The 19,651-nt window shown below is 45.7% G+C and overlaps 1 protein-coding gene and 1 pseudogene across 1 annotated transcript in view; both read right to left on the bottom strand.

The window, feature by feature from the left end:
* Window positions 1-3,715: 3,715 nt before the first annotated feature.
* On the bottom strand, window positions 3,716-3,834 carry LOC120621235 (uncharacterized; annotated as a pseudogene).
* A 313-nt stretch (window positions 3,835-4,147) lies between these two features.
* The window catches only part of UNC45B (unc-45 myosin chaperone B), a 29,142-nt gene continuing 13,638 nt past the window's right edge, over window positions 4,148-19,651 (bottom strand). The window contains exons 10-20 of the mRNA XM_039885958.1: window positions 16,800-17,100; window positions 15,834-15,928; window positions 15,524-15,665; window positions 14,633-14,773; window positions 12,699-12,826; window positions 11,740-11,806; window positions 10,784-10,897; window positions 10,304-10,419; window positions 9,340-9,457; window positions 7,070-7,225; window positions 4,148-5,358 (exon numbers count right to left, since the gene is read on the bottom strand). Of these exons, the coding sequence (XP_039741892.1) occupies window positions 5,098-5,358; window positions 7,070-7,225; window positions 9,340-9,457; window positions 10,304-10,419; window positions 10,784-10,897; window positions 11,740-11,806; window positions 12,699-12,826; window positions 14,633-14,773; window positions 15,524-15,665; window positions 15,834-15,928; window positions 16,800-17,100 (1,639 nt within the window). The 3' untranslated portion in view covers window positions 4,148-5,097. The remainder of the gene's footprint in view (window positions 5,359-7,069; window positions 7,226-9,339; window positions 9,458-10,303; window positions 10,420-10,783; window positions 10,898-11,739; window positions 11,807-12,698; window positions 12,827-14,632; window positions 14,774-15,523; window positions 15,666-15,833; window positions 15,929-16,799; window positions 17,101-19,651) is intronic.

Consider the following 19,651-nt stretch of genomic DNA (forward strand, 5'->3'; position numbering starts at 1 on the left):
CGCCATCACCAAGCAGACAAAGCCGCAGAGGCGGGAACCCCACCCTCCTTACCTTCCAGCGGCCCGCCTAGCCCTGCAGCCCTCGGCGGATCGCAAAGGGGAAGAAACAACAGTCAAGCCTGTGTGGTCCGCTCTAAGCGTGGGTAAACCCACTGAAAAGAACTGAGCCATAGACCTGAAAGCGTGTCTCCTCCTGCCCACCTCTTCCCCACCCATGGCGGCAGAGCCTGGTAGAGGCACCTGGAGCCGTTAAGAAAGCACTGCCGGCTGGCGGCTTCTAGTTATAGGAGTGTGGTCAGGGAAACACACAGGCTCGAAGACCCATCGCCTGCCTTAACCCACTACTGGGATAGTGCCCTGAGGCTGAGAGGAAGGGGTAATAAAGAGGACGCGCGCTTCCGAGAATACAGGCGTTTTTCACGCTGAGAGAACACTCCCCTACACACACAGAGATCCTGGAAGTACGGTACTGATAAGAGAAAACAAATCTTGCATTACAGCACCATCTACAGGAAAACAAAGGAAAGACCTTTACTTATCAACCTGCTGAACAAAACAATCAAATGCTGAAAAAAGAAATATTCATTCCTTCAAATGTCCAGGCAGAGAAATAATCCATCAAATACCACGAATAACCAAGGTAACAAGGAAATATGAAAAGAAAATGAAAAGTCTCCAGAAAATAAAGACATAAAAGACTGTGCCTTAAATGACAGAGAATTCAAGATTGCTGTTCTGAAAAAACTCAATGAGATTCAAGAAAACTCAAAAAAGGCAGTTCCATGAACTCAAGAATAGAATTAACAAACTAAATGAGTACTTTATCAAAGAGATTGAAATTCTAAAAAAGAACCAAAGAGAAATGCTGGAGCTGAAGAACTCAATAAATGAGATGAAGAATGAATGAGAAAGCTTAAGAAATGAAGATCAGATGGAGGGGAAAAAAATAGTGATATTGGAGATAGAAATTTAGAAATGACATGTGGAAGAAGAGAGAGGATTCAGAGTAAAAAAAAATGAAAGATCTCTACAAGAACTGATACCATTAGAAAGAGGAATATAAGAATAATACGTATAAAATCCTACCAGAGAGTCCGTTTAAGCTCATCGTACACCTGTAGCGCAGCAGGTGCACCTGCAACTCCTGTTCCACTCCTCAGCCTGCTGCTCTCAGAACCTGGGGAGGAGGGACGTCCAGGAGCTCAGGAGACCTGCCCGTGAGGGAGGGCAAAAGGCCTTTTGTTAGTCCAATCAAGCTGCCTCAGCCTCACTTTAATCACTCCCACTCACCCCCTCCTCCCTTCTGTGTCCCCTGTGCTTCCTGTGCACGCAGCTAGGGTAGTGTTGCAATATGATACCAGAATGCGCTCCCCCTGGAGGGAGTGACATCTGACCTCACTCCCTCTCCACCCGCCCTTACATGTCCAGGCCGGGTCACTCTGTTCTTTCCGCCGCTGCGCTGGTCTTTGGTAACAGTCTTTGCCCAGTGTGGAACCAGGATTAGGCCACATCCGGCGGAAAGAGGAGCGCGCCCGGTAGCCCCAGTCCTAACAGTGATCGAAGCAGACTGGACCCCTGGGAGGTGGGGAGAAGCTAGGCTTTGAGGACCTGAGCCAAGGACAACCACCCTACACGATCGCGCGTCCACCGCGCCTGCGTCTCTGTAGAGGCACCAGAGTGGTCCTGCCTCCTGCTAGTGTCTGTCTGCTCCTTGTACCCCGCGGGGGAGGGAGGGGGGCCACCCGGCCGGGGTGCCGAGGAGGTGGGGGCTCCGAGTAACAACAGAATCTACTGGACCCGGTGATCCACGCCTGAAAGGACGACAGCGGTGGCTATCACGAGTGGACCAGCGGGCTTCTCCCATCCATGCGCCCTCCCACCTACGCCTCTTGTGTCCTTGGGCAGAAGCCCAGAGTCCCACCCGCAGTATGTAGCACTGTGGGGGCTCCTTGGTGGTCCAGTCCTGCTCCAACTGCTGCTGTCACCGGGGCGCCTTCCAACTACTCTGCCTTGGAACCTCCGTGATCAAATAATTCTCCATTTCACTACTGCCAGCTTTCCTAGCCAGAACCCTATAGTTTCCTAAACGCGCTGAGACCAGGTGGCCACCATTCCTTGGATGACTTTGCAAATGTAAATTGTGCTTCCTTGTCAGTCCCCCTCCCCGCTCCCCCACCCCCCATTCCCAAGTGACCTATCGAAGTTTAGATCCAGAAATAGGGGGAGCTCATTCTGGTATCATATTGCAACACTACCCTAAAGAACAGGGAATATCAAACATATTAAAGAAGCCAATTAATATTGACTATTCATATATTAAGAACCAAGTGCTTTAGATTCATTATTTCATGTAATCTTCACACTCTAAGCGAAAAAAACTATTCACTCTTTAAGTCTTTAAAAACAGCATTATACAGAAAAGCGCACAAATAATAAGCTTGATGAAAGTGAACACACCCAGACCAAAAATTAGAAGCTCTTTGTACCTCCCCATCACCTTCCACTCCCTGCTTCCTATAAGTAAACAGTATCCTGACTTTTAATATCATAAGCTTAGTTTTATCTGGTTTTGAACCTGTATAAATGGAATCATTCACAATACAGTATATTATTAGGTCCAGCTTATTTCACTGAATATTGTTTGTAAATTACTTCTATATTATATGTAGCTGTCGTTTGTTCGCTTATATTGGTCTGTCACGACCAATGTGTTTATTTTCTATGGACATTGGAGTTACTTCCACTTGGGGACTGTGATGAAAAATGTTCTCATTCTTATACATGGTTTTTGGGTTTTTTTTTTTTGGCTCAAGTAAGTACATATTTCTGTTGGCTGTGTACCTAGGAGTTGCTGGCCATACATATTTCTGGTCATTTTTAATGGATGTTGCCAAACACCTTCAGGGAATATTGCCAAATATATTTTCCTAAGTGGCTGTAGCAATTTACCTTCCCATTTGCAATGTATAAGAGTCAGTTACTCCACATTCTCACCAACGCTTGCTTTTTGTCGGTGTTTTTAATGTTAGCCATTCTCATAATATTTTTATTTTCTATTTTCCTAATGACTAGTATGAGCATCTTTTATATACTTATTGGTTATGAAGTACCTGTTCAAGTCATTTGCTCCAACTTTATTCTTTTTCAAAACAGTAATTTTATTTCTGACTCTTTGTATTTTCATATACATTTCAAACAACTTTAGTTTCTGTCCCACCAAAGGCTCAAAGTTCAATTGGTATTTCATGAGATCTATATGTCAACTTGGGGAGAATTTACATCTATATAATGTTGAGTCATTCGATCCATGAACATAGTACTATCTCTTACTTATTAATTTTTTTAATTTCTCAATAATATTTTATAGTTTTCTATGTAAAGTCCTTCAAAATATTTCAGATGATTTATTTCCAGGCTTTTGATGTATTCTGTTATTATAAATGGCAATTAAATTTTAATATTCTAATTGTTACAGGTATACAGAAAGATGATTTTTGTAAATTGCCGTTGTATCTAAATTTACTTACTATTTCTAAGTGTTAATCTTGTAGATTTTTTTTTCAGATTATAGACATGGACAATCCTGTTGTCTAAATAATTTCAAAGAATTTTTTTTTAATTTTTTTTAGGCGAGGCAACCCTTGGTTGACCTCACAGATTGCAAGGATTTTGTCAGTTTACAATTGCTTATTATTATTTTTTTTTAAATTTTTTATGCCTACAGCACCTGGTCTTTCTAGGTGGTCTCCCATCCAAGTACTAACCAGGCCTGACCCTGCTTAGCTTCCAAGATCAGACTGGTTCAGGCTTGTTCAGGGTAGCATGGCTGTAGACTGAAAGATTTCTAAGTTTTCAATTTTTATGCTTTTTATTTCCTTTTCTTGTGTTATTACACTAGCCAAAATTTCCAGTGAAAAATCAAATAGAATTGGTAATAGCAAGTATCATCTCATTCTTAATCTCAAGGGGATCATTAAATATAATGTCGAATGTAGATTTTAATACAGATAATCTTTATCAGACTAAGGAAGTCTCCGATTTTTAGTTTACTGAAAAATTTTATCATGAATTATTTAATTTTATCAAATGTTTTTCCTCCATCTATTGAGATAATCACATTATTTTTCTTCTTTATTCTGTCAATGAGATAAATGGAAATGTGATGCAAGCTAGACATTTCAGAGTCGTCCCTGGAAATTTTTCTGGATTATTGAAAATGGTCTTCTCTTTTCTCTTCCATAATCATGAACAACTATGTAAGTCTGGATTATCTTTCCTACTACATGGAGATATAGTCTGCCAGAAAATAAGGTCAACCCAGAAGAAATCAAAGCTAAGGTATAATATCAGTGAAAACATTTGAACCCTGCATCTAATGTCAGACCTTTCCCTGGATAGACAAGATATATGAACCCATGAAATTTTTTTTTTGCTTAAAGTACTTTAAGTTGATCTTATTTATTTTCATTATGTCCATGTTTCATGGAAGATTTTCCCAAGCAAACTGCAAAAATCATGTCACACTGTTGAACATGAACTGTATTTCCCTCACAGTTGAGTGATGGGAAGGAGCATGGGACTGGGACAGGGCACCGCAGTTGAAACATGCAGTTCTAGGCAGCCTTATTCAAACAGTATGGGAGAGAGAGTATGAAAATCAGCACAGATCAACATCCAGATACAACGGCACTAACCTCTGTATTCACACACCTTTTAGATCCTACCCTACCACTCAATTCATTTTCCAAAATATAAAGAACTTCAGCCCATTATCCTGGCCTTTGGAATGGATATAGAAAGAATTATCCAACCTGTCTTCCAAATTACAGATAAAAAATATTCTAAGAATTTCTGGACCATGACAGATATAAGGAGACAGGAAGCAAGAGAGACAGTAAAACAGACAAACTTTGGGCAAGGAGAAGATTCACAACTCAGGGAACAACCAAGTTTTTTGTTTTTGTTTTTGTTTTTATTTTTGTTTTATGGAGACTTCATTGTTACTGCTATGATCCCTAGCTGAACTGACACTCTGGAAGTACCTAGCTCTGAACTCTGCACAGTACAGAATCAGCCCCATCATCCCTGGGCTCCTGTCTAAGACACTGGTTTAATGAAGCCATAATCCATGCACTTGATGAGACATTCCCGGGCTGTCTGAATCACTGCTGCCTTCTTCTCATTTGGTTCCTGTTTGCCCACAACAGTTAAGATCTCCAGCAGCTCACTCTCTACCAGCTTCTTGGCCAGCTCGGCATCAGCCGCCAGCAGGTTGTAGGCAATGACCAGGCCCCGGTGTTGGACTGACAGCTGGTCGTGCAGGCAAAGCCGCTGTAGTATCTCCAACCACTGAGTTGTCTGGAGGGATAAAGGTAGATCAGGAAGGATTGGAGGAATCAGTGGGGGAACCAAGAAAGAAGATTTTTGACAAGACAAACAGAAGGCATTGGTCAGGCCCAGATTCAGGGCTCTGAAAGGACAAGCACACATCTGGTTATGTGCCAAGTATGGGACTCAGCATATGCCTACTTAGGCCCCTTGGGACTGACTGAGTGATGCCCATCCCCTTACCAGGGCCAAGGCAGGAATTGGACAACTAGAAGGAACTTGAAATAATCCAATCACATTCATTTTACAAGTGGAGGGACTGAGGACCAGGGAGGGAAAGTAACTTAGCTATTCACACATTTGGAAATAGGAGAGAATAAACATCCACACATCCATTTATTTTTTAAGCATCTTGAGAAGCAAAGGCACAAACTCACTGCATGCCTGAGCAGAATGAGGATGAAGGGTGCTCAGAGAGGAGAATTCTAACCCTGAGCACAAGGTCCATGTCTGTTTCTGCCAACCCAGGCTCCTTGAGACATGAGCTCCAGGCGTGCATGCCCTAGATATGCATCCCAGCAGCCCTGATTTCAACTGGAATCGACACTGGAGTGTAGAGTGTATCCTCTCCTCTATCTCACCTCTATCTCCCTCCTCTGTTTCCAGATGTGAAGAAGCCCAACCATTGTACACATAGAATACAAGACTCTAGACCACTCCAATCACCCCAGGAGACAGAGGTGGAACTAAGAACAGAACCAAGAGGCCTGACTCTTAATCCTTCAACAAACATACACTGGCAGCAGAGTAGAATAGTTACCATGGGTCTGGAAGTCAGAGACACCAGTGTTCAGGTTCAAGCTCAGCCACTTACCAACTGTATGACCTTAGCTAAGTTATTTAACCTCTCCAAGTCTTAGGAGCCTCGTCTGTCAACTGTTATGCCTACCTCTTAATATTGTGATGATTTGGAAAGAACTTAGATTGGGGGCTGAGGGATAGTGAGAGCCTAACAAGTAAAAGTAGACAGGGATGATGATTTTAGACATTAATCCAAAGATTTCCCCTTTGCTTCCTCATATCTGTCACCCTCACTCTCCACTAGTCAGCAGGGATAGCTTTACATGCACTGCTCTCAAATGAAAAGACAGAGGGGGAAAAAAGGCAAATTATTGGCTTCCAAACTTCTAGGCAGACTTTTGTAAACTCTACATTGAGCGTCCTACCACAAAGAAAGGAAATGAAAGTTCATCTAGCTGTGGTAGGGTTTGAGGAAAAATTTAATGCTGATAGGTATTGGAAAATGGGTCCAGTGTTCATCGTTCTCTGGGAATGAGTCAGTGGGGATCACCTCTTTGCCAAACCACAAGCTCCCCCTGGTACCCCAACCACATCCATGCTTCTCCTGGGGAAGCTTGGGGCCTCACAGCAGTAGTTATTGTTGTTGTTATTTTTATTATTCTTAAGTAATGAGTTATAAGCACCACCAAAGGCAGTGGGTGAAACTTCAGTGGGAGGGATTTGAATTGGCAAACTGGGAAAGTCCAAATAATGAATGTAAAGGGCTGAAGGGTATAGACTCTTCTCTCTTTAGGTGGTAGGAACAGATACCCAGGGGCGGGGAGGGGTTACCATGGGGGGCTGGCCTTCCCCAGAGAAGCATTTAGGGGAGTATGGTCTTGGGTGGGGAGATTCCCTAGAGCCCACCCAGCCCCCTCCTGCCCCCAGGGCCCGCTCTCACCACTTGAGTCATCTTGAGGCACAATTTCTTATGTGCTGCTGTCAGCATGGCCAAGGCCCCCGCAGCTGCATTCTGCACCTTGTCATCATCCTCCCCGCAGAGCAGCACCACTAACTTCAGCCGGTCGTTTCCATCAGCCAGGAACCTCTCCTGTACCTATGAGAAGAAGGTATGTGGCTCAGAGAAAAATGCACCCATCTGCCCAGCCTGGGGAGGGAAAGATAAACCTGAAGCTGCGTTCTTAGATCCAGGATCTCTCAGAGCTTTCCTTTGAGCAGCTCACCCATGCCACATCCCCCAGGAAGTCTTCCCTGATTAGCTAGATGAATAGTTTACAATCTCCACCACTCTGTTTGCATTTGGCTATCCACACCAGAAGAAAAATGCAGGCACAGACTCCTGAAGGGTAGATGTTGCCTGAAGAGCCAAGTCTCATTTCCCCTTGGGGAAGCCTAGAATGTTTCTCTCACAACAGATGGGCCTTCAGGGTCTGCCCTAAAATGACTTTGCAGTCCCTGAAGGCACAGGGGCTTGGCAAGAGCAGGGGACAATTGGGTAGTTCATTTGGTATTAAATTGCTGCTATAGTGTCTCCACCAGTTGAGAGCTGAGCTTTCTAAGGATCCAAAAGCAAGAGAGGAGCCTCCTGAGGTGAGGGTCTCTATGGAGCTCACTGACCCTATACACATGCACGCGCACGTGCACACACACACACACACACACACACACACACACACCTCTGCTCTACAGAAAAATCTGATTGATCAAGTTTAAGGGCATTTTGTTGAGTCAAGTTTCCTAGAAGTAGAGCTCAAAAGGAGTCATAGATCACAGTTGCCCAGGTTGTGGCCCTCCACCTGCATCTCCCTGAAGCTGAAGCAGTGGTCCTCAGAGGTGAGAGTATGGTAGAGACAGTCAGTGCCGGCCCCTCATATGGGGCACAGTTGTGAATGGGAAGCAGCTGCCCTAAAAGGCAGATATTTCCCCACCCCTTGCACCTAGATGTGGTCGTGACTAGTTCTCAGCAGTGGGGTGTGAGTGGAAGTGACACGTGTCACTTCTAGGCCACTATGGTAGAGTACTACAGATGCCTCTCCTGTGGTCTCTCTCGCTATTCACCATCTGAATAAAACACACTCCCAAGGTGGCACAGGGGGAGATAGTTCTCGATGATTGAAGAAGCCTGGATCCCTGAGTCACTGCTTGGCAGTGAGCCACTTAATGCAAATGTGAGCAAGAAAGGATATGAGTGAGAAATAAACTTCTATCCTCTTAGGACCAATGTATATTTTGATTTTGGTTGTTGCAGCAGCTGATGCTCCCATGAAGACAACTACTCCTGCCTACCACTGTCTCTCCCCTCTCCTTCCTTGGACACACAGCCTTAGGTCAGCTCCCTGGGGGACCCTAGTAGCTTTGTTTCTTTTGATTTTAACAGGCTTTCATGGGTTGGGTTTTCCTCCTGCAACAGTGAGAAAATCCAAGATTTGAGTTAAGTATTGAGAAACAGAGTGAGTCTCACACTGGGGCCTACATGAGGGCCCAGGAGGGCCACTTGACCTGGCTCCTATGTTCATGAAGAACCTCAGATTTAAGCCCTGTTGTTACTTCTAATGAGGTTATATTTACAGGCATAACAATACTCTGACAGGATATAAAGGAAACATTCATTCATCATATGGTTATAATTTACCCCATTTCTGGACCTTGAGGCCATTGACATGTTCTGAATTCATAGTATTGTTATACATCCTAGAATTATTCTATGAAGAGCATGGTTATAGTGCAATGCAGTTTCTACGGAAACAGCGATAGTTCATTCAATGTTAACATTTAAAATATTCTAAAATTGTTTATAACTTTTTGCATTATATATATATACTTCAACAAATGCAGTAGTTTAGCCTCCCTTGACTTGTAGGAGGCCCTGGTCTCATATCCTGCTTTGTTATGAGATTATTTAGACCTAAATAACTTAGAGCAATGGTACCTTCTATCTCATCCAGCCCAAGCTTTAGGGTCAAAGCCCCAGACAAGGATAATATTACTTTGTATGTTTGCCTTTGTCTCCTTTGTGCATATATTCCTCCCAGGATCCCTACAGAGAGGGAGGCGGCTGTAACCTAGAAAAGATTCGGGGATTTCTGAGTTCTCAGGTAAAATCCTACCTTAATACCATTTTAGCAGTTCCCAGTCTCATGCCAGGCCCTGGCCTGTGGCCTGACTCTCTATGTCTTGATCACTCCCCGTTCCCAGGCTGAGCCCCCTCACCTCCTTGTTCAACACCATGTTGCACATGCACTCGGTGGCCGCCTGCCGCAGCTGGTCATGATTCTCAAACATGTAGTTCTCGATGTCTGGCAAGGCCCTCTCCTTAAAGATCTTCTGCCTAGGGTGGGAAGAGTGGACGAAGAAAGGCCACTGAGTCCTCTGTAGTGAGCACTTGGGGTTTTGGGCCACTCAAGAACCCTTCCTCACCCTAATGGTATCCCTTCCACATCCTCAACCAGCATGGGGGCATTGATCCTGCCCCCAGCTCCAGGAGGGGCACCAGTGGGCATAAACTAAATGACATAGCATAGCATCTTGGCCACAATAATGGGTTCTCAGATGAACATGTCACCCAGCTGGAGATACTTTTGTATTATTGCTGGGGAAGAGAAATTCTTTCTTTTTCCTGCTGGATATGAAGCTGAGATGTGAAGTCTGGAGCTACCCATGAGAGAGGGGAAAAACTCATCTGAGAATTAAGACAACACAGACAGGAGAGGTGCAGGGAACCAGGCTCCAGGACAGCTTTGCAACCCCTGCATCAAGCAGCACCTGAATCTGGAGTACTCCAGTCTTTATATTTCCATGAGCCAGTAAATTCCCTTTATGCCTAAACCAGTTGGAGCTGATTTTCTGCCACTTGCCACCAAAAGAATCTCAATCCAATACACTCCACCATCTCTTGCTTCTAAGAAGGAATACAATTTCTCCCCACTCATCCCCCTGGATACCCTTTTACGACTTCAGAAAGAAGTGTCTTTTTACTGTCTCCTCTGGCTTTGTACATTCACCATGTGGCTTTTCCAAGTGCTAATTCAAATCCCCCCCTCACTGTTGTGTCTACCCACTGCCTTTGATCCTGCTTTAGGAAGAGAACAGTTTTCGCATGTGGGGTATGTGAAATTCAACCAAACGCTTCATGGGACACCTCTGTTCCTTCCTGCTCCCTCCACACACCACTCACCGAAGTTTGTCACTGCGCCCAGACAGGTTGGTGAGGCCTAGGAGAGCCTCGTAGTTCTGGAGCCCATCCCTCTGTGTGTCAAGGAGTCTCACAAGGGGCCGCACCACCTCGTATACCTGGAGGGGAGAGGTCGAGGGGTGGGTCAGGTGGAGACCATGTTTCTTCAGTTCCTGACATTTATAGGTACCGAGCTTTAGAATTTCCAAAGCACTTGCCCACCCATTGTCTGGTTCGACTTAACAATGATCCTGAGAAACAGGATCATTTCCTTTTCTTAGCAGGTGGGATGGGTTCCCGAGAAGACAGCCCTGTTGGTCACAGGCAGAGCCAGGCCTGGAATCCAAGTGCCTCCAATTCATTGCCCTCTCTGTGGCAGCACCAGGCCCCCTCCCAGGCCACGAGCAGGGTGACAAGGAGAAAGGCACCTAGAAGCAAAGGAGACTCTTCCCATCCCTCCATCCCAACCACCCAGACACCCACCCGTTCCCCAGGGAAGGCGATGTCCGGATTTGAGACGGCAGCAATCTTTGCTAGGGCATGGGCTGCCTTCACCTTGCCCACGTCTGTTCCCTCCAAAGCCAAGGGAATCAGGGCCTGCAAGAAAGGGCACAGTCATTTCTGTCACAGCAATCAGAGGCCTCTCTCCCCATCTTCCCTCTCCAGCAGTTTTCTGTCTGTTCCATTAGAAGTTCAGGAAGACTGTGATATAATCAACTCTTGAGCATTGTAGAAAACAATAAAATACTTAATCACAGATTCACACCCCCTGGGTCCCAGTATACATCAAAGGTTCACCCCATTCTCCCTACCATCAGTACGTTTGTTGGGCTTTGAAGAAATAAGTAGATCAAAAACTGGTTTTTCACTTTCTGCCTAAATCAAATCTAGTCATAACAGCAGCCATTTATTGAGCACCTACTATGAGCCAATACTTTAAATGTATTTCCTCTAATCCTTGTGATATTCTGCAAAATGAGTGTGTGATTCTTTTCTCCCTTGTTATACAGATAAGGAAACTGTGGCTCAGGGAGATTAAATAATTGGTCCAAGGTTATGCAGCTAAAAAGAGGATGAGCAAGCCTTCTACAGCAAAATCCACAGTCTTTATATCTGCACCGGGTTTCCTTCCAATAGCCAGGAGGATAGACAGGGTTCTACAGTACATCCCATGACACATCACAGAATCAGGGAGAAACTAGACTGGGGCCATGAGCACAGATGTCACATATACCTGAATGACTATATGCCAGGAGATTGGGTTGGGGCAGGGAATACATTCTTCTTGGGCCGGGCAAGCAGCATGCACGCAAACACACACATGCACTCACACACATGCGTGTGTGCACACACACACACATACACACACACACATACACATGTGCTCCTCCCCAGTGGAGCAACTTCTAGGATGGTAAGAACTTAATCAGCCCAAATACCTTGCCACCACCTTGAGCCACAATGGTGCCTCGGTCCTTTGGGTTGTCACACAGTGCCAGGAATACCCTGTAGGGTAAGTATAAAGGTTGTTTAATGCACCAGGCATCAGCAGGCCAGCCAGTCAGATCCACTGAAGCCCTGGAGAGTGCTACCAGAGTGTATATGCCCCAGAATTAGCCACCTTGGGAAGATACTGCTGTGAAAACAGTGGCTAGGGAGGAAGTGAGGCCACGTGAGGCTGAAAAGAGCCATGCCCAATGAATGGCTCTTTGCTGCCTACCACCCAGGAGAAACTCTTAAACTTTGAGGCACCCCAGGACCTCTGTGATCCAGCCCTTGTCTCCCTCTCTGGTATTACCTAGCACTACTCCTTCTTGTGCACTCCATTTCCTCCGTGAATTGCAGAAGAACCCCATATTCATTCTTCCTCCATCCTTGGTATCTTTGCACATCCTTTACCTGGAAACCTTCCTACCCCTGAAATTGTGTGGCTCCTTTTATTCCTTCAGGGCTCTCTTGAGTTGTCACATCCTCCAGAAGGCCTTTCTGGCTGCCTATTTTCCAGTCTGGCTGGTTGGGTGCCACTGCTTGTGCTCCAACCAACCCTCTGTCTTTCCCCCATCATGGCACCCATTGTATCGTATTGTAACTGTAAGCTTGTCTGCCTCTCCCATCAGGCTGCACAGAAAGTGTGCTTTTTATCTCTGGAATATCAAGTCCCACCCAAAACGTGGAAACCAGGTAACCTAAATGGACAATGACCTCTTTCCTCCTGGTATAAACTCCCACCTGTGATGACCTGCCCTGCCATGTCACTTTTCAACGTTGATCCCCTTCAGTCTCCTCTCCAGACCCCTGGTGGATCATTCCCTCATTTACTCCCTGCCATTTCTATCTCCCTGTCCAGCCTCCTACCCCAGTCTCCTCAAACCCCAGCCCTGGCCCACCGCAGGCACACCTGGCCAGCAACTCTTTGGTCTGGTCGGTGAGAATGGCACTGTCCGCTTTCACCATGCAGACCAGTGCGGAGATGATGCCGGCCTTCAGGAGCCGTTTCACCCGCATGTCTATGAAGTCCTTCTTGTCCTGGGGAGATGAAAGGGTGGCAGTGGGTACCGGGCCAACCTGTATTGGAACTAAGATGGTGCATTTCTGACTTCTTGTAGTAGGCTGAATAATGACCCCCCAAAGATGCTCTAATCTCCAGAACCAGTGAATGGTTACCTTACATGGAGGAAGGTATTTTGCAGATGTGATTAAGTTAAGGAACTTGAGCCTGGGAGATAATCCTGGATTATCTTCATAGGTCCAATATAATCACAAGGGGCTTTATAAGAGGGAGGCAAGAGGGTCAGAGTTAGTAGTGACTACAGAGGTTGAAGTGATTCAAGGTCATGAACCAAGGAAAGTGGCTTTTAGAAAGAAGTTGAAAAAGATAAGGAAACAGATTGTCCCCTCTGAGTCTCCAGAAAGAACTTGCCCTATTGACACTTTGACTTTGGCCCAGTGAGACTGATTTTAGATTTCTGACCTCCAGAACTAGAAGATAATAAATTTGTGTTATTTTGGGCAATTATGGTTGTGGCAATTTGTTATAGTAGCAATAGGAAACTAATGTACTCCTCCAGGTTCTCTTTATCCAAACAACAGCCAAGGGTCTGTATAGCATGTTCTGCTGTTGTGAACTTCAAAACATCTCTTCCTTGCCCTCTCTCCTCCCGATACAGAGCAGCTGATATGGCCAGGAAATCAATCCCCAAAACTCTTCATTCACAGAGGAGTGAAATAAAAGAGCGATTATCCAAAACACTAGATGACCCATATGTTACATTTTTTGAAAATAGTTTGCTTTCCATTAGGGTATGTGAGAGGGTAGGGGGATATAGGCAGGAAAGGGGAGAGAAAGCAGATAAAGCTGACATAACAAATAGGTTGGGTTGCTGGAAACCCAAAGTCAGCCCCAGGGTTGAACAGTCTCAGATAATCGTGGGAGTGGCTGGGGAGAGGCTGACAGTCATGGACAATCTCCAGAAGCTACATTTGAACTTTACAGCAGCAGAACATGCTATACAACTCGTGCCCACATGAAATACTATGCAGCTTTAAAAAATGGTTTAGAGAATGACATAGCTATGAGAAAACACATAAGGTATTTTCCCAAATTGAGTACAAAATGATAACTACATTCCGATTATAACTATGAAAAGAAAAAAGATGCACAGGAAAACAAGCCTCTGCTAGGTAACATAACATACTAAAATGCTGATAGTGGTCAGGGGGGAGATCATGCGATTGCAAATGGTTATTTTCTTTTCTCTCCATTTATTTATTTATTTATTTTTTTGGTTTGTTTTCAACACGGATATATTACTTTACGTGACTTTAATCATTTTAAAAAATCTGAATGTTTTACTGGCTGGAAATATGACACATATATATTCATATGCAAGCAATATACACGAAGTATACCCTTGTGTGCAGGGGATCTGGAGGGCCCCAAGGGGATTTGTGATATCTGAGCTACTGTAGATGTATGTCCCTCTTCTAATATTCTTATTTACCACTCATATCCCTAAATCTAGATATCCCAGGAAACAAACATTTTGTAAGTGTTACAAGCATGGAACACAAGAGTCTGATGTCCATGATATCAACAAAAATTGCAAAATATTCATTATGGCTCAGTTTTCTTAGACTTCAAATTGTTGGGTTCCTTACCTCTCCCCACCCCCAGCTTTCTACCACCCAAGATAGAACATTAAAACTAAGAATTACATGAGTGCCAAATACTCCCGAACACACTCTCACAGCACCTGGCCATCGCTGTCTTTCCTTTCGAACTCTCTGGAGGTCTGGCGGCACAGACCCCTGCTGGAATGTCCCTGTCCTCACCTTGGGGTGCTCCTCAGGCACATGTTGCTTGGAGAACTTGGCAAGCTGCACAAGCTCGGGGATAACCTCCTTGACATCATAGCTGTTGGTGCAGTTCACCAGGGTGGTAGCCACTGAGTACAGGATGGTCTTGTCAGAGGTCTGGAGGGAAGCACGGAAGGAGAAAGGCAGCAAGGAAACTTTAGAACGAACTTCTGCTTCCAAACGGTCCCCTCACATGGCCTGCAAGTGTATTTGGGAGGAGTGTGTGGCTGGTTTGGCTCAGCTCAGAGAAGTACAAGTAGCACAGAGGGAGAGGAATTGGCTCTGCTTATACGGAGTAGGCAAAAATTTCTCCTGCACCCTCAACAACACTCTCGAGGGAATGGGTGGGAGTCCTCGGAGTGTGCCCCTTGCTTTGTGCCTCTTTGCAAAGCCCAGGTCAACATGTTTTCACATAGTGTGACTACCTCTCCTGGGGCGGGGACAGGATGGACACGGATACCCTCTGGTCTGGCCCTGGGGAAACTCCTTCTCACACATCCTTTCTTTAGTGGTAGAAAAGATGGGGAAAGGAGTCTGGGATGGACTGGGACAGAGGAAGGGGACCCAGAGGAGGTTAGGTACTGGCTCTTGGTTCTTCAAGACCTCACTTCCTGAGGATCCCTGGGAAAAAAGACAATCCTCTTGTTCATCTTCCCACTGCCTGGAAGGCATGAAGAGTTGTGAGCTCATTTTGTAGTCAGGTAAAATGAGGGCAAGAAAGGAAATGACCAATCTGGGTTTACACAGGGAGAAGAGGGTATAGCCAGGGTGAGGACACAGGGGACCAATCTTCCAGGCTTGGCGGTAGGCCCTGTGAGGCTGAATCCAATAGATCGTTCCTGAGGCCAAGGTCAGGGCCACACTTACCTTGGCCAGCTCGAACATGGCCTGCAGAGCAGGGATGTCCTGGACAAAGTCGTCCTTCACATCAGCATCCAGCGTGAGGTAGGCCAGGCCCTCCACTGCCCATCGCCGGGTCCGGGTATCTATGGATGCATTGCACAGCCACCTGGAAGAGGGAAAAGAGAGACACTGGGAAGGGTGCCGAGCTCAGGTCAGGGTAGTGAAGCCATTTCAAGGTAATGGGTAGCAGGTGAGGGGCTTTTCACCATCTGGCGTCCACTAGGGCACATCCTAGAACGGAGATAACAGACCTAGGGTAATAGGACCCCCTTACTTGCGACATTGTTTGGCCAGCTTCTCTGTTGACCCTTCAGCAAACTGCCTGAGACCGTAGTCTGTGCCACCTGCAGAACCGAGCTTACAGAGTCCCTGTGGAGGAAGAGAGACAGTGGACTTTTGAAAGATCAGAGACATTAAGGCTTGGGGACAAAGCTTTGCTCAGAAAGGTCTCTGTGGCTGGAAGACTTTGCCTCTTTTACTTTGCCTGGATAAACTTCTATGCATACTATAAAACTAAGCTCAGTGTCATCTCATCTGAGATGCCCTCCCTGAGGCTTCCAGATGAGGGTAGATGTCCCAAAAGCTGGAAGATATTACCCTGCTCCCTTTCCCTCACCATTTTGACCCCACAGATCTGAAACTGCAATGATGAAACTTGTTAAAGCACAAAAACTGGCAGAGAAATCCTATCTTGTGGGTAACAAATTCAGATATGAAGAATTTCACCCAGGAAATTTGGACTCTTGTTAGGAAAAAAATGTCTTTCATAACAGAAAGCTCATAATAACAGAAGCTAAAGTTAATTTTTAAAAATTTGATAGAAACAAACAAAAAAGATCAGACTCAAATTTTTACTACAACTGTTTACAAGGAAAAGATCAACTAAAATAATTTTTGTAAAATGGAAATGGAAAAAATAAAGCAGGTTTAACTGTGCCATGTAAAAACTGATTAAGGAAACAAACTGACTTTTTGGAGTTTGCTCAGAAAACACTTGCTGGACAAAGCTCATCAGCGTTAGTGTCATTCAAAAGCACAGAGGTGTAGGAGGTTAAATGGCAAGGTCCACCATTCTGAATCTATGTTCTCACAGCCTCCTGCATATCATCTTGCTCTGCAGGGGCCTGTGGGTGGGTCTGGGTGCCCCTTAGAGCATGATCTCCTCAAGGATAGGGGCTATGCGTCATTCATCCTGCTGTCCCTGGTGCCTGGCATGGTGTCTGGTACCTAGCCCACTCACCACCAGTGTTCGGATCTTGATCTTCTCATTTTTGGTGGTCTTGTAGATCTCTTTGAGCAGTGACACTCCATTGGTGATGATGAAGGTGGCACGGCTGAGCTTGGTGGAGGCATAGATGAGGGCCTCCACGGCCACCAGCTGGTCTGCCTCACGCTCCGAGCCACACAGCGCTACCATCATCTCCATCACACCTTTCAGCCCCAGCAACTGATTGCCCAGGTCAAAAGGGCCTTGCAGGATCCCTGACACTATCTGGATGGCAATCACATTCTTGTCCATGTCCTGGGGGTCAAACGTGCCCCTAAAACAGAAGACAAGGGTGATCAAGAGAATTGGCCCAGGGGGGTGGAAAAAGTGTGAGATTTGGGGGCAGATAGATTTGGATTTGCATCCTGGATTCACCACTCATGTGCTGTGTGACCTTGGACACTTCACTGAACCTCTCTGAGCCTCAGCTTCTTGACTTGGCAACTGAGGATGGTAGAATTATGTCTCAGAGTTTCAATGAGGTAAATGACATAACAGATATGCCAGGGATTGTGTTCCCCAAGAAACACACTCTGAGATGGGATTGACATGTAAGAAACTTATTAGAGAGAGCTCTTGGGATCAACATCTGTTGGGGGAGGGAAGAAAGCAGGACTGGACAGAAGGAGGCATTGGCTTCAATGCATTCATGACAAAGCCTCAGCCTGTGAAGAGTTCTAGAGCTGAGACACTCCTCAAAGTCATTCCACGTTGGTGTGAGAGACAAGTCATTCAATGCCGGTTGCCCTGGGAAGGGTGAACAGCTATCCTTAGCTGAGGCAAGTCCTGAAAGACGTGACAGTTAGGAGCTGTCAGCCAAGAGGCTTCCCAGCAGCTAGGCTGCCTGGTGAGACAGTATAACAGCCACAACACCACAAAAGGGCTTACCACGGTGCCTGACACATAGCATCACTCTGAAATGTGGCTGAGTCACAATGTAGCTGGAGCCATTCACTCTCCTATCTGGTCTCAGTCCCTTCCTCTATCAAGTGACAGTGTGGATTAGATGAATCAGAAGGTTCTACCTTCCTTTCAGAATCTACTGTCATCTACTCTACAGGAGAATCTCCAGTTTGGAAACAGCAGGGCTGACATGCCTTCTGATCTTTCAGTGATCTGCCCAGGTTGGTTCAATGTGGAAAATCAGGGCAGATGTGCCCAGGAGAAATGCAGGTGTGTATAAACGAAAGAAGGCAGCATGGACTAGTCAGGAGAACTCCACACTGAGAGTTGGAGACCTGGGCTCTGGTCCTACATTTGCCTCTGGCTGACTGGGTGAACTGGGCAAGTCTCTCTGGGGGTGAGAGCTTGGCTTTGGAGGTTCTGAGAGCCCCTTTGGTTCTGACACTCCATGCCCTGCTCCTCATCTCTCCACTTGGTGCCAGGGAACCTAGAGCCTTTCATAGTTAGTTGGGTTCTTTAAGCTGGTTCCTCATTCTAGCTGGCGCCTGAACCTCCACCCAGCTGTTGGCTCCTGAGGAAGCAGGGTGGGGACAGCCTCAGGTGCCAATTGTAGAAGGCATGACTCCACTGATTGAACCTCAGGTGACTGGCCTAGGGGCAGAGGCCTGTGCAGAAGCAGCATTCCACAGGCTGACAGGGAGGGGGCCTCAATCAAAAGCCTGTGCCCAAACCAGGAATAGCTGGGTGACATTTTTCTGAACTCGATTTAGGACCTCATGAGAGATTCAAGAAACTGACCACAAAAGCTGAAGTTGAGGAAAAGAAAGACCAGAGAAGCCCTAAGAAACTTTAAGCGAAACAAAGTCAGGGGTTAGGAGAAGCTATGGATTATGCAAGCGTCAGCAAACTTCAACTGTGGGCCAGATCTGGGAAGCTGGGAAACTGAGAATGGTTTTTACCATTTTAAAGAGTTTTATTTTTTTACTTTCTGGCCCTTTATTGAAAAAGTCTGCCAACCCCTAGAAAGGATAAAGGAAAAGCAGAGTGAAGGCAGGGTCTTTACCCTCCCAAGACTCATCTGAGGTGCTTTTTAAACATACAACCTCCTGAGCCATACCCCAGACTACTAAGTCAAGGAGTGTCCCAGAAATTTGAATCACATACAAGTTTGAGGATCATTGGAATAAAGGATTAAAAGACCATGTAGCAGTGGAAGGAGAAGGGAGAGGACACATAAAGAGAAACAAAGATGCAGAAAGAGCATCTGAGTCACAATAATGATGGTGTGACAGCGAGAAGACCTAGGAACTCCAGTCGCTGAGGGCCCTGAGCTCCTGTTTGGTTCTTAGAGCCTTGACAAGTTGATGTCTGCTCCTTTCAACTACAGAAAACTCTGGTAGGTTTAAAGTACGTCCAAAAATATTTGGACACTCCTCCCTGCAAAAGGTAGAGCCTAATTCTTTCCTCTAAAACATAGACCAGACTTAATGACTTGATTCTAGTGAATAGAGCGTGGTGGAAGTGATGGTATGTGACTTCTGAAGACAATGCCACTTCTACTTTGCTCTCTCTTAGAACACTCACTCTAGGGGAAGCCATCTACCATGAGGGGCGGTCCGCACGGGGAAGAATCAAGGCCTCCCACTAATAGCCAGCACCAATGTGCCAGCCATGTGAACAGGCCATCGTGGAAGCAGATCTTCCAGCCCCAGCCAAGCCTTCGGATGACTGCAGTCGAGGCCAACATATGATTGTAACTTCATGAGAATCCCAAAGCCAGAACCGCCCAGCCGAGCCACTTCCAAATTGTTGTCATGTTATTATAAATGATTATTGTTGTTTTGAGGTGCTAAGTATTGGGATAATTTGTTACATGGCCATCAATAACTAATACAGAGGCCGACCCCGTGAGGCCTCCAGGG

This window comes from Pteropus medius, unplaced genomic scaffold (assembly GCF_902729225.1).
Source record: "Pteropus medius unplaced genomic scaffold, Ma_sr-lr_union100, whole genome shotgun sequence".
Classification (NCBI taxonomy): Eukaryota; Metazoa; Chordata; class Mammalia; order Chiroptera; family Pteropodidae; genus Pteropus; species Pteropus medius.